Source organism: Acanthaster planci, linkage group LG10 (assembly GCF_054643075.1).
Source record: "Acanthaster planci isolate LZ-2023a linkage group LG10, COTS_SCS, whole genome shotgun sequence".
NCBI lineage: Eukaryota > Metazoa > Echinodermata > Asteroidea > Valvatida > Acanthasteridae > Acanthaster > Acanthaster planci.
Window position 1 is genome coordinate 9,779,644 of NC_141786.1, and position 24,308 is coordinate 9,803,951.

Below are 24,308 nucleotides of genomic sequence, written 5' to 3' on the forward strand. Positions count from 1 at the left end.
GTATGGATTGCTTTCATTTCAAATGGGGCAGAGGAGGGCACCCCAGGGACATGGACTTGGCCCTAGTCACTTCACTGCATTGTTGTGCTTTATTTAGATTTATGTCAATAGCGCAGTGCTCTGCTGCTTCCCCACCCCCCCTTCAGGAAACCATCCAACGCGTCTGCCGCCTGGCCCGCACCATCATGTCCCCCCACGACGTGGGGCACGCCACCCTGGTGGCCGAGGGCAACCCGGGCCTCAGCAACCTCTTCGCCCGGCTGGCCGCCCACCTGTGCGGCTTCAGCGTCTTCGAGGTCAACCCCTCTCCCATGTCGGCCTCCACAGAATACAAGCTGGACCAGTTCAAGGCCGACCTGGTGGCGGCCTACACCAAGGCAGGAGTCAAGGTACGGTGGGTATTCTGCCCGATAGCCAGGCCGGGTTTCAAGTAAGGTCTCTCACGAACCCTGAAATGTAAGGCTCTGTTGTAGGCATCAAGGACCTGTCTAATTAATGGTATCATTCTTCTGTAGCCATTGGCTGTCCCATAACAATTTATGGCTGATGTCTTGACCCCCACGCCTTGTCCACCTGTAAGTTGTAAAGTAGTTGACCAAACGGTATTTGTTATGATACGTGATCATTCTGCCAGTGGTGCTTACTACAAGTTGCTGGGCATAGGCACTTTCATTCCTGCATGCAGTCCACGGACAAACTTTATATCCAGGTATACCTATTTCCAAGGATGGATTTGTGCCAGGGAGATGTTGATTAACTTTATATTTTTGCCCCGCCCGAAGTGTATTTTAACACTATGTACTCAGTGTGTGCCTCCAAAGGCTTGTGAAAAAAACCACAAGCATACTCAGGTGACACTCCAACCCATTGCTACATCTGACTCGAACCAGCCAGCCGACACCGGCAAGCTTGGTGGTTGAGTGGTTAAGACGTCTGCGCTAGTAAGCAGAAGGTTGTGGGTTCAAGTCCCACCCAAGTATGCTTGTAGTTTTTTTTCGCAAGCCTCCGGGGGCAAACACTGAGTATACAGTGTTTTAATACACGTCGGGCAGGGCCAAAAATCCCAAATCAAGTATTTCACCTACTTCTGTTCAAAGTGAACACTGTGTCTCCGTTATTTTCGTTATGCGTTTCTTTTCAACAGTCAAAAAACAATTAATGTCGTCGTTAACTTTTGAAATTACATTTAATTTTAATAGGCAGATGCAGCATGATTCAGTTCACAGTGTCCTTCAACGAGAAAGTTTCATCTGTCTGAAAGTTTTATGTGTTACCTGTTGACTTTTGAATCTATGTAAAACTCACTTCTCTGAATTCTCTAAAATCTATTTGAAACTGTAATTTGTTCCAAACTTTGCCTTTTTAAGGGAGAAAAGATCCTTCTCCTTTTGACCGATGAGGAGTTACTGAACGAGGATTTCCTGGTCTACGTCGGCGAGTTTGTGGTGACAGGTGCTATCACCCACCTCTTCACCGCTGAGGAGCAGACCTCCATCATCAACTCCATCCGCACCGAGGTGACGGCAGCCGGCCTGACCTACACCAGGGAGACGGCCTGGGAGTTCTTCCTCAAGTGAGTTTGGGCTGACGCTCCATAGCGCTTCGTGCCGGAGGGCGTGCAAACACAATGCGGTTGTCTGTAAACACGGGCTGACGGCTTAAAAACATCGACCGTGCCCTGATTCTTACACATATACAGAGCCTGTGGAGGCAAATTGTGTGTGTCGAAATTGAATTTTGCCACTTGGCTGCTTATGCACAACATAGTGGGGTTGCAAATCTTGCTCACTGGATGCCCCAGATTGTTGGAAAATACTTTTTGAGTGTTTCGGTGTAAAGCAGTACCAAGCAGGTGAGAGTAATTACCTAATAGCATTTTGTAGGATAATTAACCAGTAATGTTTAAACAGTTACATTTTTAAAAGTGTCAACAAAGTCCTTTTTGTTCTGCATTAGTTGTTATATTTTCCTTGGACAGGGCTGTCAGTGGCAATTTCCGAGTGGTCTTGGTGTCTTCCTCGAGCGGGGCGGCCTTCCAAGACCGCTGCAGACAGTACCCAGCACTGACCGCGCATCTGAGCTGCTGCTGGTATCAACACTGGTCCAGGGAGAGGCTTGTGGACCACGCGCTCTTCCATCTCAACAGTGAGTGGATGCTTTAGTTGACTAGTTGATTTCTCTCTAACCCTTAGCTGCTGCTGGTATCAACACTGGTCCAGGGAGAGGCTTGTGGACCACGTGCTCTTCCATCTCAACAGTGAGTGGAAGCCTTAGTTGACTAGTTGATTTCACTGTAACCCTTAGCTGCTGCTGGTATCAACACTGGTCCAGGGAGAGACTTGTGGACCACGTGCTCTTCCATCTCAACAGTGAGTGGAAGCCTTAGTTGACTAGTTGATTTCACTGTAACCCTTAGCTGCTGCTGGTATCAACACTGGTCCAGGGAGAGACTTGTGGACCACGTGCTCTTCCATCTCAACAGTGAGTGGAAGCCTTAGTTGACTAGTTGACTTTATTGTAAACAAGAGTTGCCTCAGCCACCACTGGTGTCAGCATCAGTCATGGGTGGAACTTGTGAACCATGCATTTTAAGAGGCAATGCCTCAGTTGACAACATATTGCTGTGTCAGTGCAAAATCATCTTTATCTCACTTTCAAGTAGTTTGGAGAAAAACGCCTCACGGTAAATTTTTCTGAATTAAATCACAGGAAAGTGGAACTTTAGGCAGATAACGAATTTACAAACATGCTTCTTTCATTGTAGGCTTCAGTGTCTTGCTTAATTTTACATAAATGAACTTCAAAAGGAACAAAATCAACAGGACATATTTGCTTAAACGACATGCAATGCATAGTCTGGTCAAAATGTCGTAACTCATTGAGATACGACATTTTTGCATGTAGAACACCATTTAGGCCCATTTAAAGTTTGTAGGCGATAAATCTCACGTCATAAATTATTAGGATGGAAGCTCCAAACCCTCTCAGGTTGGAGAAAAATTTCCCTCGCATTACTAAAGCCCGTTATTAAAGATTTCAGTGAGCATCTGAATCAGTTGTAAACGGTGCAATATACTATATGTTTGTATTTTCTGCAAAAGTTACGTTTGTTTCTCAAATTGTCTACTTAGATCGGTGCATTCTTTATCATATAATTGAACGGTGTAGGTTTAGTTTTATATTGTGATCAGTTGCCTTGAAAAAGTGGCAAAAGTAAACAATTTTATATTGCATATTGGGAAAATATTTTGATCAATTTGAGAGATGACTTTTTGCACCAACAGGACTGTTTTCAGCTTGCGTTGAGCGCACGTTTTAGCATGAATGCAAAGGCCTGTAATAAAGATACGACATTTAAGCATTCACCAATTATGTCATCATTGTGCGCTGGCTGTTTTTCAGTGAAATGTACCTGTAATAATCTTGAGGTAAATCTGAATCCAAATTCACAAAAAACCCGAGTTTCACAAAAACTGCAGTTACAGTACAACGTTCTTGCATTGACACAATACGAAGCATGCGTACACGTGCTTCATATGGTGTCAACTGAGTCACATATACAAAGAACAACGGCTCAGAACATCGCACCAAACTAGGGTCGCTAACTTTCAGTTTTACTGGTACCAAAACTGATCCAGGAAGAGATGTGCTGTCTCATCAGTGAAATAACCAAGTGAATAACTTGATGGGCTGTATTTAGCATGCTTAATAAAAGTCGACTCGAGTCATTTCTCATACTTTGGCGAAATCTCTGTCCTCCGTTTCGGATATGTACCAGATTGGTTTGGCATATCAAGCAAAAGAAAAAGGACTTTTGCTGATATCTGTTAATCTTGAACTCCACATATGTACCAAAGGGTTATGCTGATCTCAAAGGCGATCCATGTAAACTCCTGAAAAATTGTTGACTTTTGACATCCACATCTGATCCTGCTTACACGCTCGATTCTTGGTTCATCCACAAGTCTTTCCCCTTTTTGAAACATCATTAATGAAACTCATTTTGTTTTAAGCTCCACTCGTCACACTTGCTGACAATTCATTCAACCACAGGTACTCTTTCCTTTCAGCTCTGTAATTATCCACTGTAATTACCGTCTGTCCCTTACAGGCGTTAAGACCCTTAACCACATCCAGAAGGAGAACCTGGCCCACCTGTTGGCCACCATGCACCTGGCCATCCGCCAGCTGGACGGAGAAGAGAAAGGAGCCGGACAGTACAACCACCTGACCAATACCACCTACGAGAAGTTTGTGGAGAGGTCAGTCCCCTTGCCCTTTGACCTAGGAGGCCCAATTCCAGAAATATGCTAAGCACGTAGAACATATGCTCAGCATGGAAGTGGGGTACCAACCAGAGCGCCATATGAAGTACGTGGCTTAAGACTGGCTCCCTGTTCAATTTGGCTTTAAATAAAAGTCTGCCATTAAAGCAATGTTTAGTGCCTAGGTGCTCCAATGATATTGGCCCTGATTGTTATCTAAACCAGACCTGCCAACCTGCTGTACTCTTTCCTGAGGTCAGGCATTACCACACAGTAGATTAAAAGGTACTTAAATGAGCCCTTAGTTCATTTACAGTTCTAATCTATTATGTGGTGATGCCTGACCTCAGGAAGGAGTACGACAGGTTGGCAAGTATGCGAAACCAACCTCGTCTCTTTGATGTTGAGCAGGGGGCTACCAATGGGGACTCTCTTGTCTTGAAGTTGCCTCATCAACACGTCCCAAAAACCTTGGATAATAAGCCAGTTGGGTATTTAGAAAGCACAAGCTTCATTTGAGAACAAAGCATGCAAGCTGAACATGTTTTTGCACTATGATGTGTAAATCGACATACGGCCAAGCTCATAAGTCCAACCTCAAGCAGGTGTATTCTGTTCTGGAAAGACCCGAGACACACTTTATTGTGGACATGCGCTGTTGAAAATCTCAACTGACTCTTAAAAAAGTCTGATTCCTCTATTTAACTGCATCCCTATGTTTTGTTTTGAAATGTTGAACTGGGGTTATCAATCTATTCAAAAAGGGATTCCTTTCACTTCAAATTGGAAAGCAAATCATGTTTTTCAGAAGTTGAAATGAAATAATTTAACCTGCACTGCGACCCTTATGAATGACAATGGACAAAGGCAGGGTTCTTTACAAGGAGAGATTGGCTTTTATATTCATAACTATAAACATCAAATTATAAATAGACTGTAAAAATGATAACATTTCTAAGTACACCACTTCCAGTCGTTGACGCATTCCATGTAAATGCGTCAAGCCAGTTACCTAGGGTCTGTATGTTTCATGCGGATTCGGATCGTGATCAGGAGTGAATCCATTGGTTCACTGACACCAGAACCTGCCTGATGAATGGGGGCCAATTTCATAGCGCTGCTTAAATGAAACATTTGTTTCAGCATGAAAAAAACCTTGCTTGACAAATCTGGTTACCAGCCAAAACGTCTTGTAATGTATATTGTTTTGGAATGGTATTTTTCTGTCTTTTGGTTAGCATGACAATCAGATAGAGTGAGCTGGTAACCTTTGTTTATTAAGCAAGGTTTTTTGTGCTTAGGCAAATTCTGTGCGTAAGCAGCTCTGTGAAATTGGCCCCAGAGCGACCAGTTTGGGGATAACTGATCTAGATCAAGATCTGTTTGAAATAAAGGGCCTGTTTGTTTCACAGAGATCCGAATCATAATCAGTAATCCGTCGTGGGTTCACTGAAGCCAGGACCCACCCAAGGATGAACCAAACCAGCATTGGGGCCACTGATTGAGAAACAAACAGGCCCAAACAGACCCCGAGAATGAGTTTGGGATTTTTTAAAATCCACATCTTCACCCTCACTGACCCCTTTCTGCCTGCCGTGCAGGTTCCTGTCCATGTACCACCAGCGGCAGCAGAAGATCCAGGAGGAGCACACCATGGTGACGGGGGCCCTGGAGCACATCAACAAGGAGAACCAGCTGGCCAGCAAGCTGCAGAAGCAACTGGAACACGAGCTGGTGGTGTTGGAGGAGAGGAAAGAGGTAAGTGGATGGCTGGAGTCGAATGGGAGTGGCTGCGGCTAGAAATAACACAGGGACCTATGGAAGCCGTAGCCGCTCTCTGTAGACATGTGACCGGGATTGGAAGCCATTACTTTGTGGTACCAAGGCTGCATGTGGATGGTACAGGCATGTTGTTGAATGCATCTTTGACTAACTGGGAAAAACTCGAAGTTTTGTTCGACTTTTGTAGGGCTTTTTGCATATCTGTGTCTGTATTCTAAAATGATACGTCAACAAAGCCGATACGCAAACAAATTGAATGCACAATCATTAAATGAGAATTTTACATCGCTCCATGCCCAAAAAAACGCAACCACGTATGCGCTGCTCATAGATTTTGCTGTGAAGTTTATTAATCAGATTTTATATATCAGTACCGGATGCGCATGACAGCCGCTGCTCCAGAGCCGTCAAGTCACTGAACACTGACTGAATTATACGGTTGTTGGTAGAATTACATTATTCAATATTCATTCTATCTGATTTCGAATATTCTACAAGCATGCATGATTCAAAATTTCTGCGCCCAGGACGGCGTGAAATTTTCTCTGCGCGGAGAATGAGAAGCTAGTGCTCATCTCGTTTTTGTGGTCAGAATTGACTCTGTCTTAATCACCTGTATGGAGCGAAAGATCCCTTCCATGCAAGACAGACAGACACCAGTTGTGCTCATAACGCTCTTGTGGATGTGTTCCTGTTACCAGGGCACAGTCAAGCTGCTATCTCAAATCGGCCAGGACAAGGCCATCGCCGAGCAACAGATCAAGATTGTGCACAAACAAATGGAGAAGATACAGAAACTGAAGAAGGTACGTAAGTGCTGCAGAGCGCAATGGTGATGGTACTTGCCTTTGTTTCCAGTGGTCCCTGGTTCAAATTCAATTTTAGCTTTGTTTCGACAAAGGTGTCCCTGGGCAGCAATCAAGTCGGTTTGCAAGAGGTGGCTACAAGATCCGAAAATTCAGGAAGATGTACACTACAGGTCCTTTAGGGGTATTGCCTGGCTTTTTTGCCAGTGGTCTTGAGTTCAAACCCTGCTGGTTTTGGCAAAATAGATAAGAATATTATTGCAGAGCAGTAGCTGAAGAAGATTCAGAGACTAGAAAATGTACAAGTCTGCGCGTGATGGTTGAGCTTGACGTCACTGAAAGTGGTTTTGGGTTCAATATTTGTTCATGTTGGTCGGATGAGCCAGTTGCCAAAACAGCTCACTTCAGCAAGGTTATTAGAGTGAAGTGTGCGCTTGTAAGTAGGTGGTTGCAGGTTCGAATCCCACCAAGCGGTCACACGAGTTTGTGTTGTTTTGTCTCGTGAGTTGTCACAAAGCACGGATCATGAAAGACAGTGCTGGGCAGGAAAAAGCAATCAAAGCAATCAGTAAACAAACCAGTGCATTTGAGGTACAATTCAAACTTGGGTGCGTGCGTGCGTTTGATATCACAGGCTTTGCCGCAGTACACGTTGGCCCACGCCAGGGCTGTCTACAAGACAGTTGCCGTGGTTCAAGACACCAAGAAGATTGTGCAAGAGCTGGACATCAACTCCCTAGGGGAGCTGAGAGGAATGCAGAAACCGGACGTGGACATTGAGGACCTGATGGCCTCCATCATCATGATACGTAAGGGCCGCAGACAGCCATCTTGTAGGGCGTTCCCTCTTGCTCAGCTGAGATGGGCATATTTGGAATGAATGAATATATAACAAGCTTTTAAGATAGCACCCGTGCACAGGGTCTGGGCTTATTGTTTGACAGGCTCTATTTGCTGCCTGCATACTCATTGAGGGTGCTGTGACAGTGACACTTGGAATAGGATTAGGGAAGACAGTGTCCTTTTCCTCAGCTCATGCCGTTCACAGGTAGCCAAACATTGCGTCATCATCTTGTACTTCAGCATCTCACATATCTTTTTTGCACTTGAAGACTTGCAAATCTGTGCATAAGACAACGATGCAATCCCTAAATGCAAGTGCTGACTTCCACCATTTGCCTTTTTTTGTGCGATCCAAAATTGGTTTTCTTTGGTTTTGTTTTGGCAGTGAAGAGTCCGTCGTCAGACTTGACCTGGAGTAAAGGTGCCAAACGACAGATGGCCAACATCGAAAGGTAAGATCTCTTCTGGCCAGTTTCTGGAAACTAGATTTATCTTCGTGTCGTAGGGTCAGAAATTTTGCAAGCATACACAGTGCTATACACACAGTCATGAGGCAACGTGTAAAGAACTAATGAATGACTTCAAACTTCCTAACTGCAATTCCTACAAATTTGAGTGATGCCAATTGGAAAATGAACAAACACTTCCATTTTTAATGATCACAGATGGCAGTGTGCTATTGTTGCAAGAAGGCGTAGTTGTAAGATGCAGACATGGTAGTGAAATCCTGGACATTGTGTGGTGACTTAGAGCCGCGTATGGCCGCTTTATAACAGAGTTGTGATACCAACCAGCCCTCTAACAACAGTTTTACTGTACGGCTGCCACTTTAACGGCCATTTTGTTTTTTTCCTGGTGAGGTTTCTTGAGGAGTTGATGCAGTTTGATGACAGCGAGTTGCCAGAGAGCACCCTCAACCTGGTGGAGCCCTACCTCAAGAAGGCCTCCTTCCAGCCCCAGAATATGCAGCGCAAGACCAACAACCTGGCCGCTGCCTCGCTTTGCAAGTGGGTCCGGGGCGTGGTCAGGTAGGAAACATTTTGGTCTCATGTCAACAACCGTAGAAAGATTTGTGTTTCAGTTAAATGTTCTACGGAACACTCGTCCACATTGTCCAGAGAAAGAAATGATGTATTATTCGCTTCCACTCTTTCAGATTCGCTTGTTAATGCGCTCTCTTGCCCCACAGTTTACCACAGCCGTGTTATATTACATATTGGTATATCATATCTCTTGCTCTGCTGTTTACCATAGCTGTGTTATATCTCATATTGATATCTTGCCCCACAGTTTACCACAGCCGTGTTATATTACATATTGGTATATCATATCTCTTGCTCTGCTGTTTACCATAGCTGTGTTATATCTCATATTGATATCTTGCCCCACAGTTTACCACAGCTGTGTTACATTACATATTGGTATATCATATCTCTTGCTCTGCAGTTTACCATAGCTGTGTTATATTACATATTGATATCTTGCCCCACAGTTTACCTCAGCCGTGTTATATTACATATTGGTATATCATATCTTTTGCTCTGCAGTTTACCATAGCTGTGTTATATCACATATTGATATCTTGCCCCACAGTTTACCTCAGCCGTGTTATATTACATATTGGTATATCATATCTCTTGCTCTGCAGTTTACCATTGCTGCAGTACATATATATTACATCTTGATATATCATAGCTCTTGCCCCACAGTTTAGGCGCCAAGTCAAAATAGAAACGGTTGACCAAGCGGGAAATGGTTGCCCTTAATCCACTTTCAAACCGTTGCCCGATTCAACTGCAAGTGGGTAATGGTTGCAAGACACCGTTTCCCGAAAGAGAATTGGCTATGCGGCAACCCCTTTGATGCATACTACCATCTCCCCCACCTTGGTACAAAAGCCCTGACTCCCAGCTTACCATGAATGGTTATTGTGCATCGGCTTTGTTATGTAAATTGGGCCAGTTCATCCACAGGCTTAGCACAGCTTATTCAGAAGGGGAAGCAATTAATCTCTTAACAAAAGACTAACTCCATCAGAGTCAACAGGCCTATGTGCATCACTAAGTCTCGTGTCACTGAATTTAGATCTGTAGTTTTCTTTCCCAAAATCTAGCACTGTCAGGCAGTGATTTCCACATCACAGATTTGTCAATAATTGGATTAGACAATAGAGTAAATGGAGAAGATTATAGATGCAACAATCATGGGACTTCAAAATCAATCTAAAATGTGAAATAAGAAAAGTCCACTAAGTCCACTAAGCGTGGCAAACTGAAGAAAAAAATCCTTATCCATTTAAACGGTAGTATAAACCCATCCTTAACCCCCCCCCCAAAATTGTTGACATATCAATGGGCTGGGGTCCCAGCTGTTGATAAACAGCTCTAATGACTCAACCACCAGCCACAATGGAGTGTAATCCTTAAAGCTCTCTATTGTTAGAAAACATCACCCAGGAGTGGTGTTCATCAAACCACAAGCATTTAGCTAGTGACTCCCTATCGCTTTACTCTGAAGCGGGTAAGGAGCTTATCGTTTATGTATCGTTTCCCACTTCATGAACCGTTTCTATTTTGACTTGGTGCCTTACCACAGCCGTGTTATATCACATATTGATATATCTATGATATAAACTTTGAGAATTGGTTGGGGGGATACCCAGAGTGAACATAGTAAGTGATGTCTCAAGATGATATTAAAAGCTTCTTGAAACCTCATCGTTCATCACTTCGAACAAAAGCATAAATATATTTAATATCTTTGGCCATGCTCTTAAAGGCACGTATGAGCTCTAGAATTGTCCTTGTGTTCAAGGGAAACAATGACCTAGGTGTGAATTTTATATCGGCTGTTTGGCTCTTCACCAACAAATATTCACCAACTAACACTGCATGCTATCTTTGACAAGCCCTCAGAGAACATTAAGCAGAAAATATTTATGCATGTAAATATAGTGGTGAAGGGCAAAATGCACAATATAAAATTCATCATTTCCGAGGTCAAAAAGCTCATCAAATAAGATGTTATGGATTGTACATGGTGCTCATTTGACTCTAACTGGCCAGCCGACCTTGGCAAGCTCGATGGTCAAGACGTCTGCCGTAGTATTAAACAGGAGGTCACCACCTGAGCGTTATTTTTTTCTAAGGCTTTGTTATCGCTGAGTAAACAGGATTTATAAACGGATACTAGTATTAGGCAACAATCTCATTTTTAAACTGAAATATTCCCAGTGCACAGATTACATCTTTAAAAACAAAGATCTTGGCATTGTTGTAGGTATCACCGACTGATGATCTCCAAGGTGAAGCCGCTGCACACCAAGGTGGAGGAGACAACGGCGGCCGTGGAGGAAGCCGAACACAGACTGGCAACACTGGAGAACAAAAAGAAGGTCCGTCGTGTTTCTGGACCGTGGGCGTTGCTGGGATTTTTACTTTGGGGGGGGGTGGAAAAATTCTCATCAGTTTCAAATTGACAAATGTTGATAGTGGAAGGGTTTAAATTCTGATAAAAGATTATTTGTTGCTTGATGAAATCTTTACTCTTCAAAGAAGAATATAGGCAAGTTGTAAAATAGCGGGATGTCTGTTTTTGGACAAAGAATTTTTGTTTGAGTAATAACCTGGACCGTTGGAGTGATTTACCGATGGTCTCTGAAAGGAGTTGTTCAAAAAAAGTTCTCTCCCAGAAACTCAGAAACTAATTTTCTTTTCTGCCAGGCCCTGGAGATGCGACTTTTGGACCTGGCCCAGAGCTTTGAGGAAGCCACGGTGGACAAGAACAACCAGGAGGACCTGTCCAAGAAGATGGGCCAACAGCTGGAGACGGCCAACAAATTCAGAGAGGTATTTTCTTCTTTTTGTTTTGTTATCTGTGTTGGAATGGTTTTTTTTCCCCCGGGGAGGGCATTCTGATCACAGGTTTTTCTGATGTGACGTCGAGAAAATGTCGGGACTCAAGTGCAGCCGCTTTGTACTCTGCACTCTCTCACATCTTGTACTCTGACGTCTTTTGATTGGATCGGATTGGCTGCTTTGGGGACAGAGCACGTCTTTCATCTGATGGTGCCTTATTGTTTTATGTCTCAAGTAATATGTAATCTCAACCCAAAACTGATATTGACGTTGACTCGAAACAAACATCGGGTTGGGTCGTTTTTTTTTGTCACCAATTCAGTTGGGTCGGTTTTGGTTTTTGTGTTTGCGATTTTTCAGGTCGGTCAGTTTGGTTGAGCCTTTTGTGAAAAATCCTGATAAAAACTGTAAAAAAAAAAATGAAACGGTTAAGATATTGTCGTGATGTGATGTGAATGTTGATTCCAAGTGCACAGTACGACCAACGTGTGTAATTTCCCCTGTATCAGTTTCTACAGTCCAACAAGAACTCTTAATCGTTGTAACTGTTTTAGTTCTCGTCATGAGTTCCCAAGAGAATTAATGCGACGTGGATGTTCCGGCTGCAAAAGTGGACAAATTATTGGATGATTTGACCGGGCCAGAAATTTGTTGTTTTTTTTCACTTGAGGTCGGTTCAGTTTCAGATAGGGTCAGGTTGGTTTTTATCTGATATTTCATTGGGTCACTCGGGTTTGCACGTTGGGAGTTCTGGTTTTTTCACCTCGGGACAGAAGCACCCCGTCATTGGTTACAAAGAGCTGCGTTGGTTGGGAGTATTCATTCTGTTGGTAGCAATGCGACTGAAATGCTTGCATTTCCTAGTCATTCGTGCATCAACGATGATCAGTTGGTACCAAAGGAGCCCCCATTGCTAAGGAAATAATGCCCTCTCTTGGTCAAGCTCAAGGCTTATATTTATAATGTTTCAGGTCATTCTCCCTGCCTCCATGTCTAATCCTTCTTTTTTAACCCCTTCCTGCCGGGCGACCCGTTTTCGAGTACATAGGCTTTATATGCAGAGCCGGGGAGCCCGGAACTGGGACAAAAGAGTTGGGCCTTATAACAAAAGACCGTGCTCAGCACAAAAGACTGAGCTGCTGGGCATTACTGACATTTTTTCACACTCAATAGTGGAGATAATCTAGCCTTGTTTTGAAACAGTATACCACGGTTTGAGGCATTTAGAGCGAGCGGATTACCACCGGGGACAAAAGCTCTCCACCACCACAGCAATGAGCCACACAGCACCGCCGCACGGAAAATCCACCCGGCAGCAAGTGGTTAATCCCTCGTCTGTCTTTTTTTGTAGATCCTGGGAATGGAACACAAGCACTGCGTACAGATCTGTCGCTCCTTGCCCCAGCGGCTGTTTGCCATCCCCGGCGCCGTCGCCATGGCCGCCGCCTTCGCCTCCTACCTGGGCGCCTACGACCCCAAGTTCCGTCGGGTCATGCTGACCATCCAGTGGCCCATGTGCCTGCAGGAGAGGGGCGTGCCCCTGCTGATTGACGCCGTTGACCCCATGAAAGGTAGGAGTTGGTCATCTGTCCAGGGCTGATTTAGTGAAAGCCCTCTCTTGGCCTGTGTTGAGAGGGGCTTGAAGAGGGCCAGTCACCCTACTGAAATTTTATGCCCCCCTGCTAAATGTTTACCCCCTTATATCTGCATCACATCGACCAGTTTATTCTGTTTGTATCCTTCTACTTCAAAGATGATACGTAAGAAATGAACTCCAGGGTGTGAGTCCTGCATCTACTTGATTTCAGGTCGCTGGTTCAAATCCCACTCCAGTCAATGTCTTTGTTCATCTTTATAATTATTTGTAAGCACCTAGTCAGTTTCCCAATATACATGTTGTTTGTTTCATTCAACGATTTTGATCAGAAACCTTGACTAAAGTCTTGCTGATTACCAGAAAACGAAAGACAAAACATGTCAACCTTTACCAACCCCCCCCCAGGTTGGATAGTGGAATGGGCCATCCACACCAACCGTACCCGCTCCAACACAGTGACCAGCTCGGCCCACAGCAACGAGGAGGAGGTCGGCAACACCCCGAGGGATGCCGTGGGAGACCAGCCACCACAACAACAGCAGCAAGAAGAGGAACAAGAAACAGCCCAGCAGGAGGCGCAGGAGGTGGGCGGAGAGGACGACAGGGGAGGGGAAGAAGAGAAGGAAGCAGACGAGAAACAAGCAGTGGGCGGAGCCAACGAGACCATCATGGAGGAGGCAGAGACCGGAACCGAGATGGATAATCAAGAGGCTGTCAACGAAGACAGAGGTAAAGACCACTCTTAAAGGTTCCCTGAAATCTAAATGGTTTATGCCACCTTTACAATGCCCATTTGTGTCCCGCCTGACCTTGTTTATAATTTGTGTTCTACCATTTTACGGAGTATTTCCGTGCTCGCTGGTTTTGTTGATGATTATTTCCATATTCATGAGCAGAATGGTGACATCATTCAGGGCAGAAACCTTGTTTGGGCTGTTTCAGCTCAAAACATTTCTTGAGTGTCCGATATTTGCAGTCTTGACTTTTCTTTTCCCTTTGTGGTTCATTACTGTGTGCATGTTTTCTGTATCACAGAAACGGCGCCCTCTGTTGTCCATAAATGCACGGAAAGTTTCTAATGTTTACAGCATGTTACTTTTCAAAATTCAGTGTACAAAAAATGATGTCAAATTGTTTTCCCACATTTAAGAGAAGGAAAAATTGGCAGAAAATTTGTATCACCCCAAAAAACCATTTGTGAACCCATTTAGTTTGAGAGTGTGAAGAATACATGTACCTCCATTCCAATTGTCAGTACCATTGTGATTTCTGACTTTCACCCCCTCAGAAGGCCTCGTTCAAGACATGCCCAGGAATGAACCGCCAGCCGACGACACTGGTGCCTATTCCCCGGACCTGCACACAGCCACGGAGAGCCAGTACAACTACACGGTGGACAACTTCCCCCAGATCAGCAGCAGCGACTTTGGCCGCTACGTCCAGGCCCTGGTCAAGCTGCTGGTGGGCGAGCGGACCTTGCAAGAATGGATGACCAGAGGTGAGGTGGGGGCGTCACAGATTGGCTCCATGAACTCTGACCTGAACTTACGGTGATAGAAATCTCACCTGGATGATTTTGTCTAAAGTGGTCATGGTCGTTGTGAAGCCTATGTTTCTTCAAGGTCGTTCAACTTAAATATCTTTTAATATTATGGGTGTGACAATTTAGCTTTTTACGCTGAATTTGAGCTCTTTTGTACACCTGCTCTGTTTAAAAGTTTGGGAAACCTGTTTTCTAAATTTCAGCTTTTTGCTAGCAGTTCGCAGCTTTCTTTGTATGTGGCCACTTATGGCCCTGAGGTACGCTGTGGTAGATGTACAGGGTGTCCCAAAAAGTCAGTCAAGCAATCTTGGATTTTCCAGACAAACATTTTTTCACTCCGCTGGACGTTTTTAATATTGAAGGAAACAGAGAATAACATCGCGGTAAACTTTATTCCTCTCCCAATCTGATCATGATGCCTGGGGCAAGCTATCAGTTGGTTTCACAAGCTGCCCCACAAAGACTGAAATCAGTGATGCATGACAGTTGCTCTCAGTGATGCCTGACCAGAAAAATGCGTCCACCATATCACTGGCAAGCTTATTTAATACAATCTGGAGAAGGGCCTTAAATGTACGTTTACTGTACATCGCCACTATGTTCCCTGTGTTTTGGGGTTTCATTTTTCAAACACCCTGCATTAAAAGCAAACGTTCTAACAAACAACAAATTTGCATCCTCCAGATGCAAAATGCCACAATTTGTTGTGACATTTGGCAAAAACGTTTGTATCTGTTGCCCTTCAGTGGGTGTGACCTGTTCTGGTTTGACTCAATTCACTTTCTGTTGGGTTTCACATCATTTCCAGGCCTGTGCCTACAGCAGATGGAGAACCTGGCCATTCAGAAATCGTCATGGCAACGACCCCCGTTCCTGATTGACCCCCATATGGCTGGCGTGCGCTGGCTGCGCCGCATGATTCATCGGAGCAAACTGACCAACATCGACATGCACACAAGGTAAAATAGCGAACAAAAAACAAAGATAAAAACAGTCACTATCTGTTCTACCGTATCTAACAGCAGTACCACACTTTCCTGTTGGCAGGTTCTTTTAGTTTTATAGAATGCCTAAATAAATCCCTGTAATCTTATTGGTGGATCATCAATCACCTTGTCATGAAAGAATCGTCCTCAGCATGATCACAAAAATAAAGCACTTCATTCCACCTATTAATGGATCCATCAACATTCCATCCACCCATTGCCACAAGGAATTTCTGTAATGGAGAGGTTTATCCTGTCTCTTTTTCAGGATGTATTTAGCGATTTGATGAAGCATTGAATATGACTAATGACTTTTCATATTCTGCAGTGGATAGAATGGTTTCAATTGTTGGTAGACGAAATATGCTGTTTGTGGAGTGACAGGGTGATTGATGGAATGCCCATTTCAGTTGTTGGCAGATGAAATGCTGTTCGTGGATTGATGGGGTGATTGATGGAATGCCCATTCCACATCAGTCTCCTCATGAAATCATTCCTTGCCATTAAACCCTGGAGGGAAAAGTTGGAAGAAAATAATCCGCCGGAATATGATTGATAGAAGGGTGTCTCCAGAAGCCAGAGACATCCCAAGCTGCAGCTCCCAATTGCCAGAATGCCAATAAGGAACTTGTCAGTCATAGTAACCAGAGCTGTTTATAGAGAGAGTTGCGACATGAGTGTCTCAATTGTTGGAACCAAAATGGTGGATTGTGCATCAGTGAATCATTCAGTTATCGTGCAGGTAACACGAACAGCCATTTTGGTCCACAGTTGGCACTACTGTCTCTGTACACAGCTCAGGTAGTATCCAATGAGTTTTTTCTTTCCTTTTTTTTTTTAATCAGAAGTCATTGATTGAATTTTCCATCCACAGATTTGTTTCAGACAGATTGGATGGGTGTTTTAGAGCCTTTTGAAACGTCACAAGCCGACATGTCTCACACCGTCTCTCCCCATTGAAATGCAATTTCGTGTTTGAGGCTTTGAAGCATTTGTGTTGATATTTGGGTTATTCCTAGAGGTTGGGGCACAATTTGTGACGGTTTCAATTGTTACATGGGTTCCGCACAAATGAACAGCTACTTCCCTGCATGTGGATTCCAAATTGACATTGTTATACATCTTGCAAGGTTGGAAACAGAGGTGTGTGTTATTTGTACAGAGTAAATGACCTACCCTACAGGTCATGGAAGACGGTTAAAAGTTACCCATGTAACAAGGACACCATCACAAATTGTGCCCCAACCTCACGGAACGACCCATATGCAATGAACTAGCACAGTGCAATTTCCATTTTTCTGCACAATTCCTCTCCCCAAATAAAGAGTTTTTGGGGACGAGTTGGGCAGGTATAACCCCCCATTGATGTCCCCAGCCTGCCCTGTCCACCTTCATGGCCAAGAAACTAAACCTTGTTATTGTGTATTTTAGGCTCTTTCATTTAGGGATTCTGTTACCTTAAATTCAGCAGTGCCATATCCTACGGTATTGAGTATTCCCTCAAATTTTTCATTCGTCATAATTTAATACGGGATTTTCATTCTCGTCACCTTTTGTCAACAATTGAATAAATCCACAGATATTGCATTCTTGTTATTTTGTCTCTTTTTAATGCAAAACCATGTACTAACTAACGACATCTCATTTGTTGGTTTTTATGTCTTTTCCCTACTCTAACACGTTTCCCTAAAATTGGATCGCATGCTTTACCACCACAACAGATGGTACGTTGTTTGCCGTGGTTTTCATTTTGGTTTTTTGTTTTCGATTAATTGGAATATTTATCTATATTTTATTAAAGTTTGCCTGGGAAATTCTGTGCATCTTTTTTTTTTGCAAATGGGGCAAAGAGCCTGTGCCGCTTATCTGACTTACTCCGTGTTCATTATGTCAGTTTTGCCTTGTAAACCTGCCAGATATGTGCTGTCTAAACATAGGCCATGTTGACAATGTAGGAAACTGTTCTGTCGAAATGTTCTCCAAGTCTCTCGATATATACAGAAATTTCAGCGTTTGCTTTGTATTAATGTCATCTGTTCTCAAGAAGAAATATTGGAATTGGATTACCGTGATTTCATCATTTTCCTTTGCCAACATTTAAATGTGCAACTTTTACTTCTCTTGCTTTTCCTTTGATTAATTGTGGTGCAATGGCAAAATGAGAAGTTTGCAGCTTTCTAACTATCTGTCTTTTTTCCTCATGATTACAATACATTTTAAAAATTGCCTTCGGATTTCTTACCTTCATATCAATATTATCATTGAGGGTGGAATGTAGTCGTGAAATGGCTTTCAGGTGAAGGGGCAGCGTGCTTTTAAAGTAATACATTTACCAGATTAACTTCAGGTTCCTGGTGGAGGGGGCAGTACAAAATTCTGTGACAGGAATTCAAACTTACATATGAATTTATCGTGCTTGTTACTGTATTAATTTGCATACATTTGCATAATTTGTGTGTTATTAACCTGCATACGGTGGACCTTTTGTTTCTGGTGCAGGCGTCATCAGCAAATCACTGTATATTCCAAAGAGACCTTTGAATTGTAAGGTGGAGTGGCGTGTGTGCGGTGTTGTGTGGACTCGCTTGCATTTTTTGAAATTCATTTTCGTATGTTTTATTTCTTTTTTTTCCCTTGGATTTTTATTTTTTGTTTTGGCATCATGCTCGAATGCAGTCATATGTCGTGACAAGAAATGTTGGAGTTGACCTTGAGTTGACTAACCAATTAACCTTTTTCCTGAAGTCCCATGTACCGTACATGCATTACAGCAAGTTAACCCCAGTTTAGCACATAATGCGCATGGTCAAGTTAATGCGTATAACACCATTTCCTCTAACAGACAAGTGTGTGGACTTTACACCTGGGCGACCAGCTCTTGTCCTCCCATATTGCATGAACAACTGAACCTACTGTCAGACCGTAGTCCTGTGTGTGGAGATAGATGTACTTGTATAACATAAATACATCTGAGGGTGTTCCTAAAAATTTCCTGCAAAAGAATTAAATATTCTAGAACGAGTCAGAATTGTTTTGCAAGCTGAATGTTCATATGCTCCCGCACCGTATTTGTGGGGACGTACACTCGACATTTCACCTTGTTCGTGGGGACCAAAAACGTTGTGGGGACTCAGAAATGTCCCCACAACTCGGTTCAAATTTCCCTAACAAAAGAACTTGTCCCCTTAACGCAGTAAATGCCTACCCAACCATTCAATGGGAATATTTTGAGAATCTGAAGGTTCCACCATTCAATGTGAATACATGTATTTTGAGAATTTGTCCTTTTGTTTGTCTTTATTTTCATGTGTTTAATTTGGCGTGGTTGGCTCTCTCATTTTTTTTCTTTTATATCTGCCCTTTTGTCATGTTGGCATCTTGACAAGAACATTAATTGAATACTGTTAATCTGTGTGGAAAGCACTGCTTTATTAACACTGCGCTGTTTGCTGTGGCCTAGCGAAGCGTTCCTTGCAAGAGTGAATCACGCCTGGAGCACATTCGGTGCAAATTCTCCACTTCTCTACAGTTCCATTTTGATTGCTACTTTTTGGGGCTCGCTCAAACATGCACACACGCGAGCATCATTTCACGGACATGTTTCAGCAACTTTTAGATTTACACTGATAATTCAGAATGCTGTTTGACAATTTAAAAAAAGAAAAAATGCCCCAAAAACAGAAATTAAATGAACAAGAGTAGTAGCCGTTAGCCTCCTGTGCTAACGTCCTCTCTTTTACTGTCACCTTTTGCTCTCAGGGGCAGGAAAGTAGCAAATTGTGGATTTTCAAGGAAAGAATGAATTTGCACAGAATGTCAAGGATCTATTCAAGCTTTCTTGCAGCTTATCCCCTTTTTTTGTATTTTCCATTCACCTGTTTACATGCATGCTTCGCACATCAGTCGCATGGAGGATAAACTAGGGTATGTAGAAGGGATTAGCGATGGTGTACGGTGTGCTCGCTGAACAAGTGTTGATAAGCGTGCGTGTGTCAGAAATGAAGTCTGCAAAAACTGCTTGCTTTGACTAGTGTGACCTGGAATACTCTTTTCAAAAATGAGTCGGTTTGCTTTTGTGAGATATTCCACTGGAATCGAATCGTCAGGCTGTCACTGAACAAATTTGAATGGTAGATATTTTGGTTCAAGCTCAGTAAAATTTTCTTGTTCAACCTGTGGCGGAATGTTGCAGGTGGGTGATGTAAAATGCAGTAAAGGGAAAGACTTTCTTTGCCAATAGTCATATCGAGATGGCGGTGTGTGCCTGATGACCTTCCTGAGGCCACAAGCGGAGAAATTTCACAAATATCTGAAAAATGGCCCATGGGGTTGCTCCAAACAAAGCTAGACACCCTTCTAGCTATTAAACACTGGCCGCAAGTAGAAACGTTGGACAGTTTACCCATTTACTCGGGTAGGATCTAACCCACAACCTCCTGCTTAGCCATGGCAGGGCAGATCGTGTCACTGGTTATAAACTAGTCAGATGTGAAGTTTTACAGGGAAGGGTTCGCCCATCGCAAGCGTCATTTTTATCGAAGCGCATTGTGCTCAGTGTCTTTGCCAGCTGCAGAAACACAAATCTGCTTGGTCATGCTTTTCTTGTATTCGACAACTGATTACAATTTTCAGGATGGCGATGGCGATTCGGAAGTTGGTTTTAAGCAAAGATTTTCCCGTCAATTTAGTTGTCCACTTTGTCATGATAACGTCATGTTCAGACAGGGTTGCTGTTGAAACTGTCATAAGTCCTGTCCTGAGTCCTTTCACAAGACTCTGGAGTGCCGAAGTTGGTATTCATGTTTTGCCCGTTGCCAAGGTGATGGCTGTACACAGGAGTCATTGTTTTCCCATGCTTTTGCAAATGGGCATCTCAGTGGACTAGTCAGTGTCTAGAGTCTCACCATGGCAACACGTCATACTTCGTACTCACAAACAGTGACAAAGGAGTTTTCAGTCTGCTCTGGTCCATTAAGGTCAGAACCAAAGATCGTATAGCGCCGCAAAGCAGCGCAAGATGGCGAACCTCACAGAGAATGCACGTAAAAAGTTGTAATTGCATGGGCGCTTTGAGCAAGCGATACACCTGCGCAATGCACAGTAAGGCAAAGGCGCAGACGCCGTAGCAGGCATGTACACCTGGTGAGTCTGCGCCTAAGCATTACCGTAAACTGCGCAGGCGTATCGCTTGCTCAAATGGCGCCCATGGTAATTACACCATTTGGGCAGAGTCATCCATCTTGCGCCTTCGGCGCTGTACGATCTACGGTCAGAATATCAGTGCATACAGTAAACATCAATTCAGAAAAAAGAATTAAGAAAACAAAAAGAATTGACGCAAAGTATCAGTTAAAACTCTGGTGTCATGGTAGTCTCTAAAAGCTTAAGGCTTGGCTCCAGTGAGTTCCGATAGGCCCTTACTTACATTTCACGTGAAGAGAATGTGACTTGACTTGTGATTTGATTGCTTGATATGAACTGGCAGGGAGTTGGGGGGGGGACTCGTGATGGACTCAACGACAACACTTGTGCTCACAGCGTTTAAGAGAAATAGCTTGTGCGCTTGATTCCACTCAACTTTTCTGCAAGACGCAATGAACCTACTGTCCTGTTCCGGAAAAAAAGCCTCCAACCTAGATGACATCTGTCGGCCTCTGCGAGGATTGCCTGAAGACGAACCTCTGCGCATTCTGACCTCTTCCTTCATTTTACCTGTCCCTTCCAGGTTTGACCCGTCCATCGTGGTCCAGGTGGAGAAGGCCATCCTGTCTGGCCTGCCCTTGCTGCTGGTCAACTGTGACGAGCGACTGGACAGTATGGTCATGCCGCTCATCCACCACGCCAACCACGGCAACGAGCATAGCACAGCCGAAGGTACAATGAACATCCGAGTAGTGTGGAGATTAAACTGTCCACCAGGAGGCCAGTGCCAAATTCTGATTTGTACAGAAATTTGCTGAGCACAAATATACAAAAGCGGCCCTAGCAACTAATTCGTTGCATCCAAAATGTCTAGGCCTTTTTATTTTCTGGTTTTTGTCCGGTCCAAAAATAATAGCAATATTAAATTTGTCCTTTCTTGTTACCATGCAAGTCAGTTTTGATTGCTTGTGTCCATGGGGCATATCGGAGATCGAAATAAAAAGCTTCATTAAGCTTAAATTTCATTTCATTTTCATTTCATATTGGTTTATTAAAAAATCCATTTTCGCAGTTAAAAAAACTGAATTACAATGGATTGAACAATCAAATAATAAAAAAGATTAAGTAATTAAAATAAGAATTTTAAAAAATTATACTCTTGCGAACTATGTAAGCTAGTTTTTTAGGGGGGAGGGATTGTCTTCCTTCTACAACTCCAAATTTTCCTTCTCCCTGTTCTCCAAACCAATCAGACGCCCGCCTCATCAAGTACTGCGGGCGGCGGCTGCTGGCCCACCAGGACTTCCGCGTCTCCATGACCACTTCCCTGCCCCGCCCCACCCTCTCGCCGGCCGTGGCTTCGGCCACCACCCTGGTCAACTACAGCCCCTCCCCCGAGGGGCTGCGGGAGGAGCTGCTGGGGCGGGCGTTTGGCCGGGTGGCGCCCCAGCTGCAGGCTGAGCGACGCCGGGTGCTGAGGGCCATTCAGCAGCACCGGGCCACGCTGCAGGTAGGCAGCCCTCAAGAGTTTATACAGACACCTCACGGTGCTGTGTACCGATTGACCCTAGCTGCGTGTGCCAGTGTTGTAGTCAAGACCATCGTGAGACCAGACGCAAGACCAGTCACAAGTAGGGCGAACAATGACAAAGGAATGCTTTTGTCGCAGTTCATTTGAGTCGCTTGTGACTTGAATTCAGACTAGAAGTCTTGTGCTGGTCTTGTGAAGGTCTCAAGTGGTCTCAACTACAACACCGGCGTGTGCAACGTGGGGCAAGTTGCTATTTTTGGTTCAATTTTTTAAGGAATTGAAAGTACCATTTCAGAAATGGTGCTACCACTTTTCACGGGGGGGGGAATGAGTTTTTTTTTATGGATGAAAGAATTTGGACTCTCAATTTTAGACAAATATTCCATTTTGTTGTTTCTTGGCTCAAGGTAACAAGGAAAGTTTGGGGTCCCAATACCATTATTGACTTTTTTAAATTGAAAACAATTCTTCAGTGTTTTCATTTCCGATAATGCAGTTAAGGTTCCTGTTATAAAACAAGGTAATCGGCACAGCCCGATGGCAGTGTTGTATTCCAGTCCATCATAAGTCCTTTCGCAAGTCCCTTCACATAAGTTAACGAACAGTGACAAAAGAATGCTTTTGTCACAGCTTATTTGAATAGCTTATGAATTGGCTAAGAGCAAATGACTTGCGATGGACTTACAGGGACTTCTGATGGACTCGAATACAACACTGCCCGACGGACCTCTTGAGGTTGGTACTATATTAATAACATTCAATGGTGGGCTTTTTTGTCATGGGAATGGCCTGACTTGTCATCACCACGACTGACTGCGTCAGGTGCTTGAGGAGCAGTTGTTGCAGACGCTGGAGGGAGAGGTGGGGTCAGGGGACATCACCGCCCACACGGAGTACGTCTCTGCCATAGTCGACAACAAAGAACAGGTGAGGGCATTCTGTCGAGTGTCTTGTAGCCGAGGCACCGATCTCCATGTGAAAAAAATATAAAGGTAGACCAACGTCAGAGATGAAGTCATTGATCTCTGTGTTTACACTGAAAGATTTTGAAGCTTTTACTTCGTTTAGTGTTCCAATGAGGAAGTGGTTGAAAACTGGATCCCCACACACATTGCAGTGAAGGGACCGGGAACCAGAGCTTCACTTGTTTGCGCAGCTCGGCATGGCCAGCAAGATATCGTGATTTGTTGCTCGGATATCAGTGAGGCTGACCAAGACTTGTACAACAAATTCGCCCTGGGTGCTACGAGTCCTTTCGTCGGTAAAACCTCACACCTCCCGCGTCACAGTAGTCAATAATTGCAAAATCTTCTTGCATTTCTGGGGCCTCTATCAGGTGTACGCCAAGCTGTTGGAAGCAGAGCGCATCCTGGATACACTAGAGAACATCCGCGAGGAGCTGTTGCCCGTAGCCAAGCGCGGCGCCATGCTGTTCAGCGTTGTGTCCAGCCTGGTCGGCCTCCAGCGGGAGTACCAGTTCTCCTTGCCGTTCTTCCTCTGGATGTTTGACCAGGCCGTCGGGGAGGACCAGGCAGAAGAAGAGGATGACGACCAGGGAGAAGTGAGTCCAATAGTTCATTTCCTTTTTACCCTTCCCCCCTTTTTGGGGGAGGGGGGGTCTGTATTTGTTCCCCTAGAATACTGTGCACAAAGTTTTCGTCTCATCCAGTGTCGTCTTTGTTTACATTCGGGAGAGGAGGACTGAGTTTTGTTTCCGTTAGCTGGTGCATGAGTGTTTACGCCCCAAACGGGTCTATAACACACCAAACGCAGACCCAAAGGCGTCGGTTGCATTTTTTGAAATTTCACCGCAGTCTGCCTCCGGGGACAGCATTGGAATAGACAACGATTGGTCATGCCACCAAGCTGAGGCTGGATGGCCATGTTGGTAGAGTTCTGTTGTGAAGTCCAGGAGGCACCCAGTTCATATCATGCCACTGAGTCAGTTCCTTTGTT

The 24,308-nt window shown here is 44.1% G+C and overlaps 1 protein-coding gene across 8 annotated transcripts in view; it reads left to right on the forward strand.

Moving 5' to 3' along the window:
- Window positions 1-24,308, forward strand: part of LOC110983882 (uncharacterized) — a 107,808-nt gene that overhangs the window by 65,092 nt on the left and 18,408 nt on the right. For 5 of the 8 annotated variants that reach the window (XM_087142120.1, XM_087142126.1, XM_087142122.1 and 2 more), the window contains 21 exons: window positions 147-389; window positions 1,368-1,573; window positions 1,979-2,145; window positions 4,112-4,262; window positions 5,867-6,023; window positions 6,749-6,853; window positions 7,488-7,662; window positions 8,082-8,148; window positions 8,557-8,724; window positions 10,976-11,090; window positions 11,419-11,544; window positions 12,905-13,124; window positions 13,556-13,879; window positions 14,439-14,648; window positions 15,502-15,652; window positions 18,179-18,223; window positions 19,583-19,603; window positions 21,405-21,553; window positions 22,075-22,331; window positions 23,175-23,279; window positions 23,689-23,913. In XM_087142120.1, the coding sequence (XP_086998246.1) occupies window positions 147-389; window positions 1,368-1,573; window positions 1,979-2,145; window positions 4,112-4,262; window positions 5,867-6,023; window positions 6,749-6,853; window positions 7,488-7,662; window positions 8,082-8,148; window positions 8,557-8,724; window positions 10,976-11,090; window positions 11,419-11,544; window positions 12,905-13,124; window positions 13,556-13,879; window positions 14,439-14,648; window positions 15,502-15,652; window positions 18,179-18,223; window positions 19,583-19,603; window positions 21,405-21,553; window positions 22,075-22,331; window positions 23,175-23,279; window positions 23,689-23,913 (3,387 nt within the window). The remainder of the gene's footprint in view (window positions 1-146; window positions 390-1,367; window positions 1,574-1,978; window positions 2,146-4,111; window positions 4,263-5,866; window positions 6,024-6,748; window positions 6,854-7,487; window positions 7,663-8,081; window positions 8,149-8,556; window positions 8,725-10,975; window positions 11,091-11,418; window positions 11,545-12,904; window positions 13,125-13,555; window positions 13,880-14,438; window positions 14,649-15,501; window positions 15,653-18,178; window positions 18,224-19,582; window positions 19,604-21,404; window positions 21,554-22,074; window positions 22,332-23,174; window positions 23,280-23,688; window positions 23,914-24,308) is intronic. The other 3 variants (XM_087142123.1, XM_087142124.1, XM_087142127.1) reach the window with 3 other exon arrangements.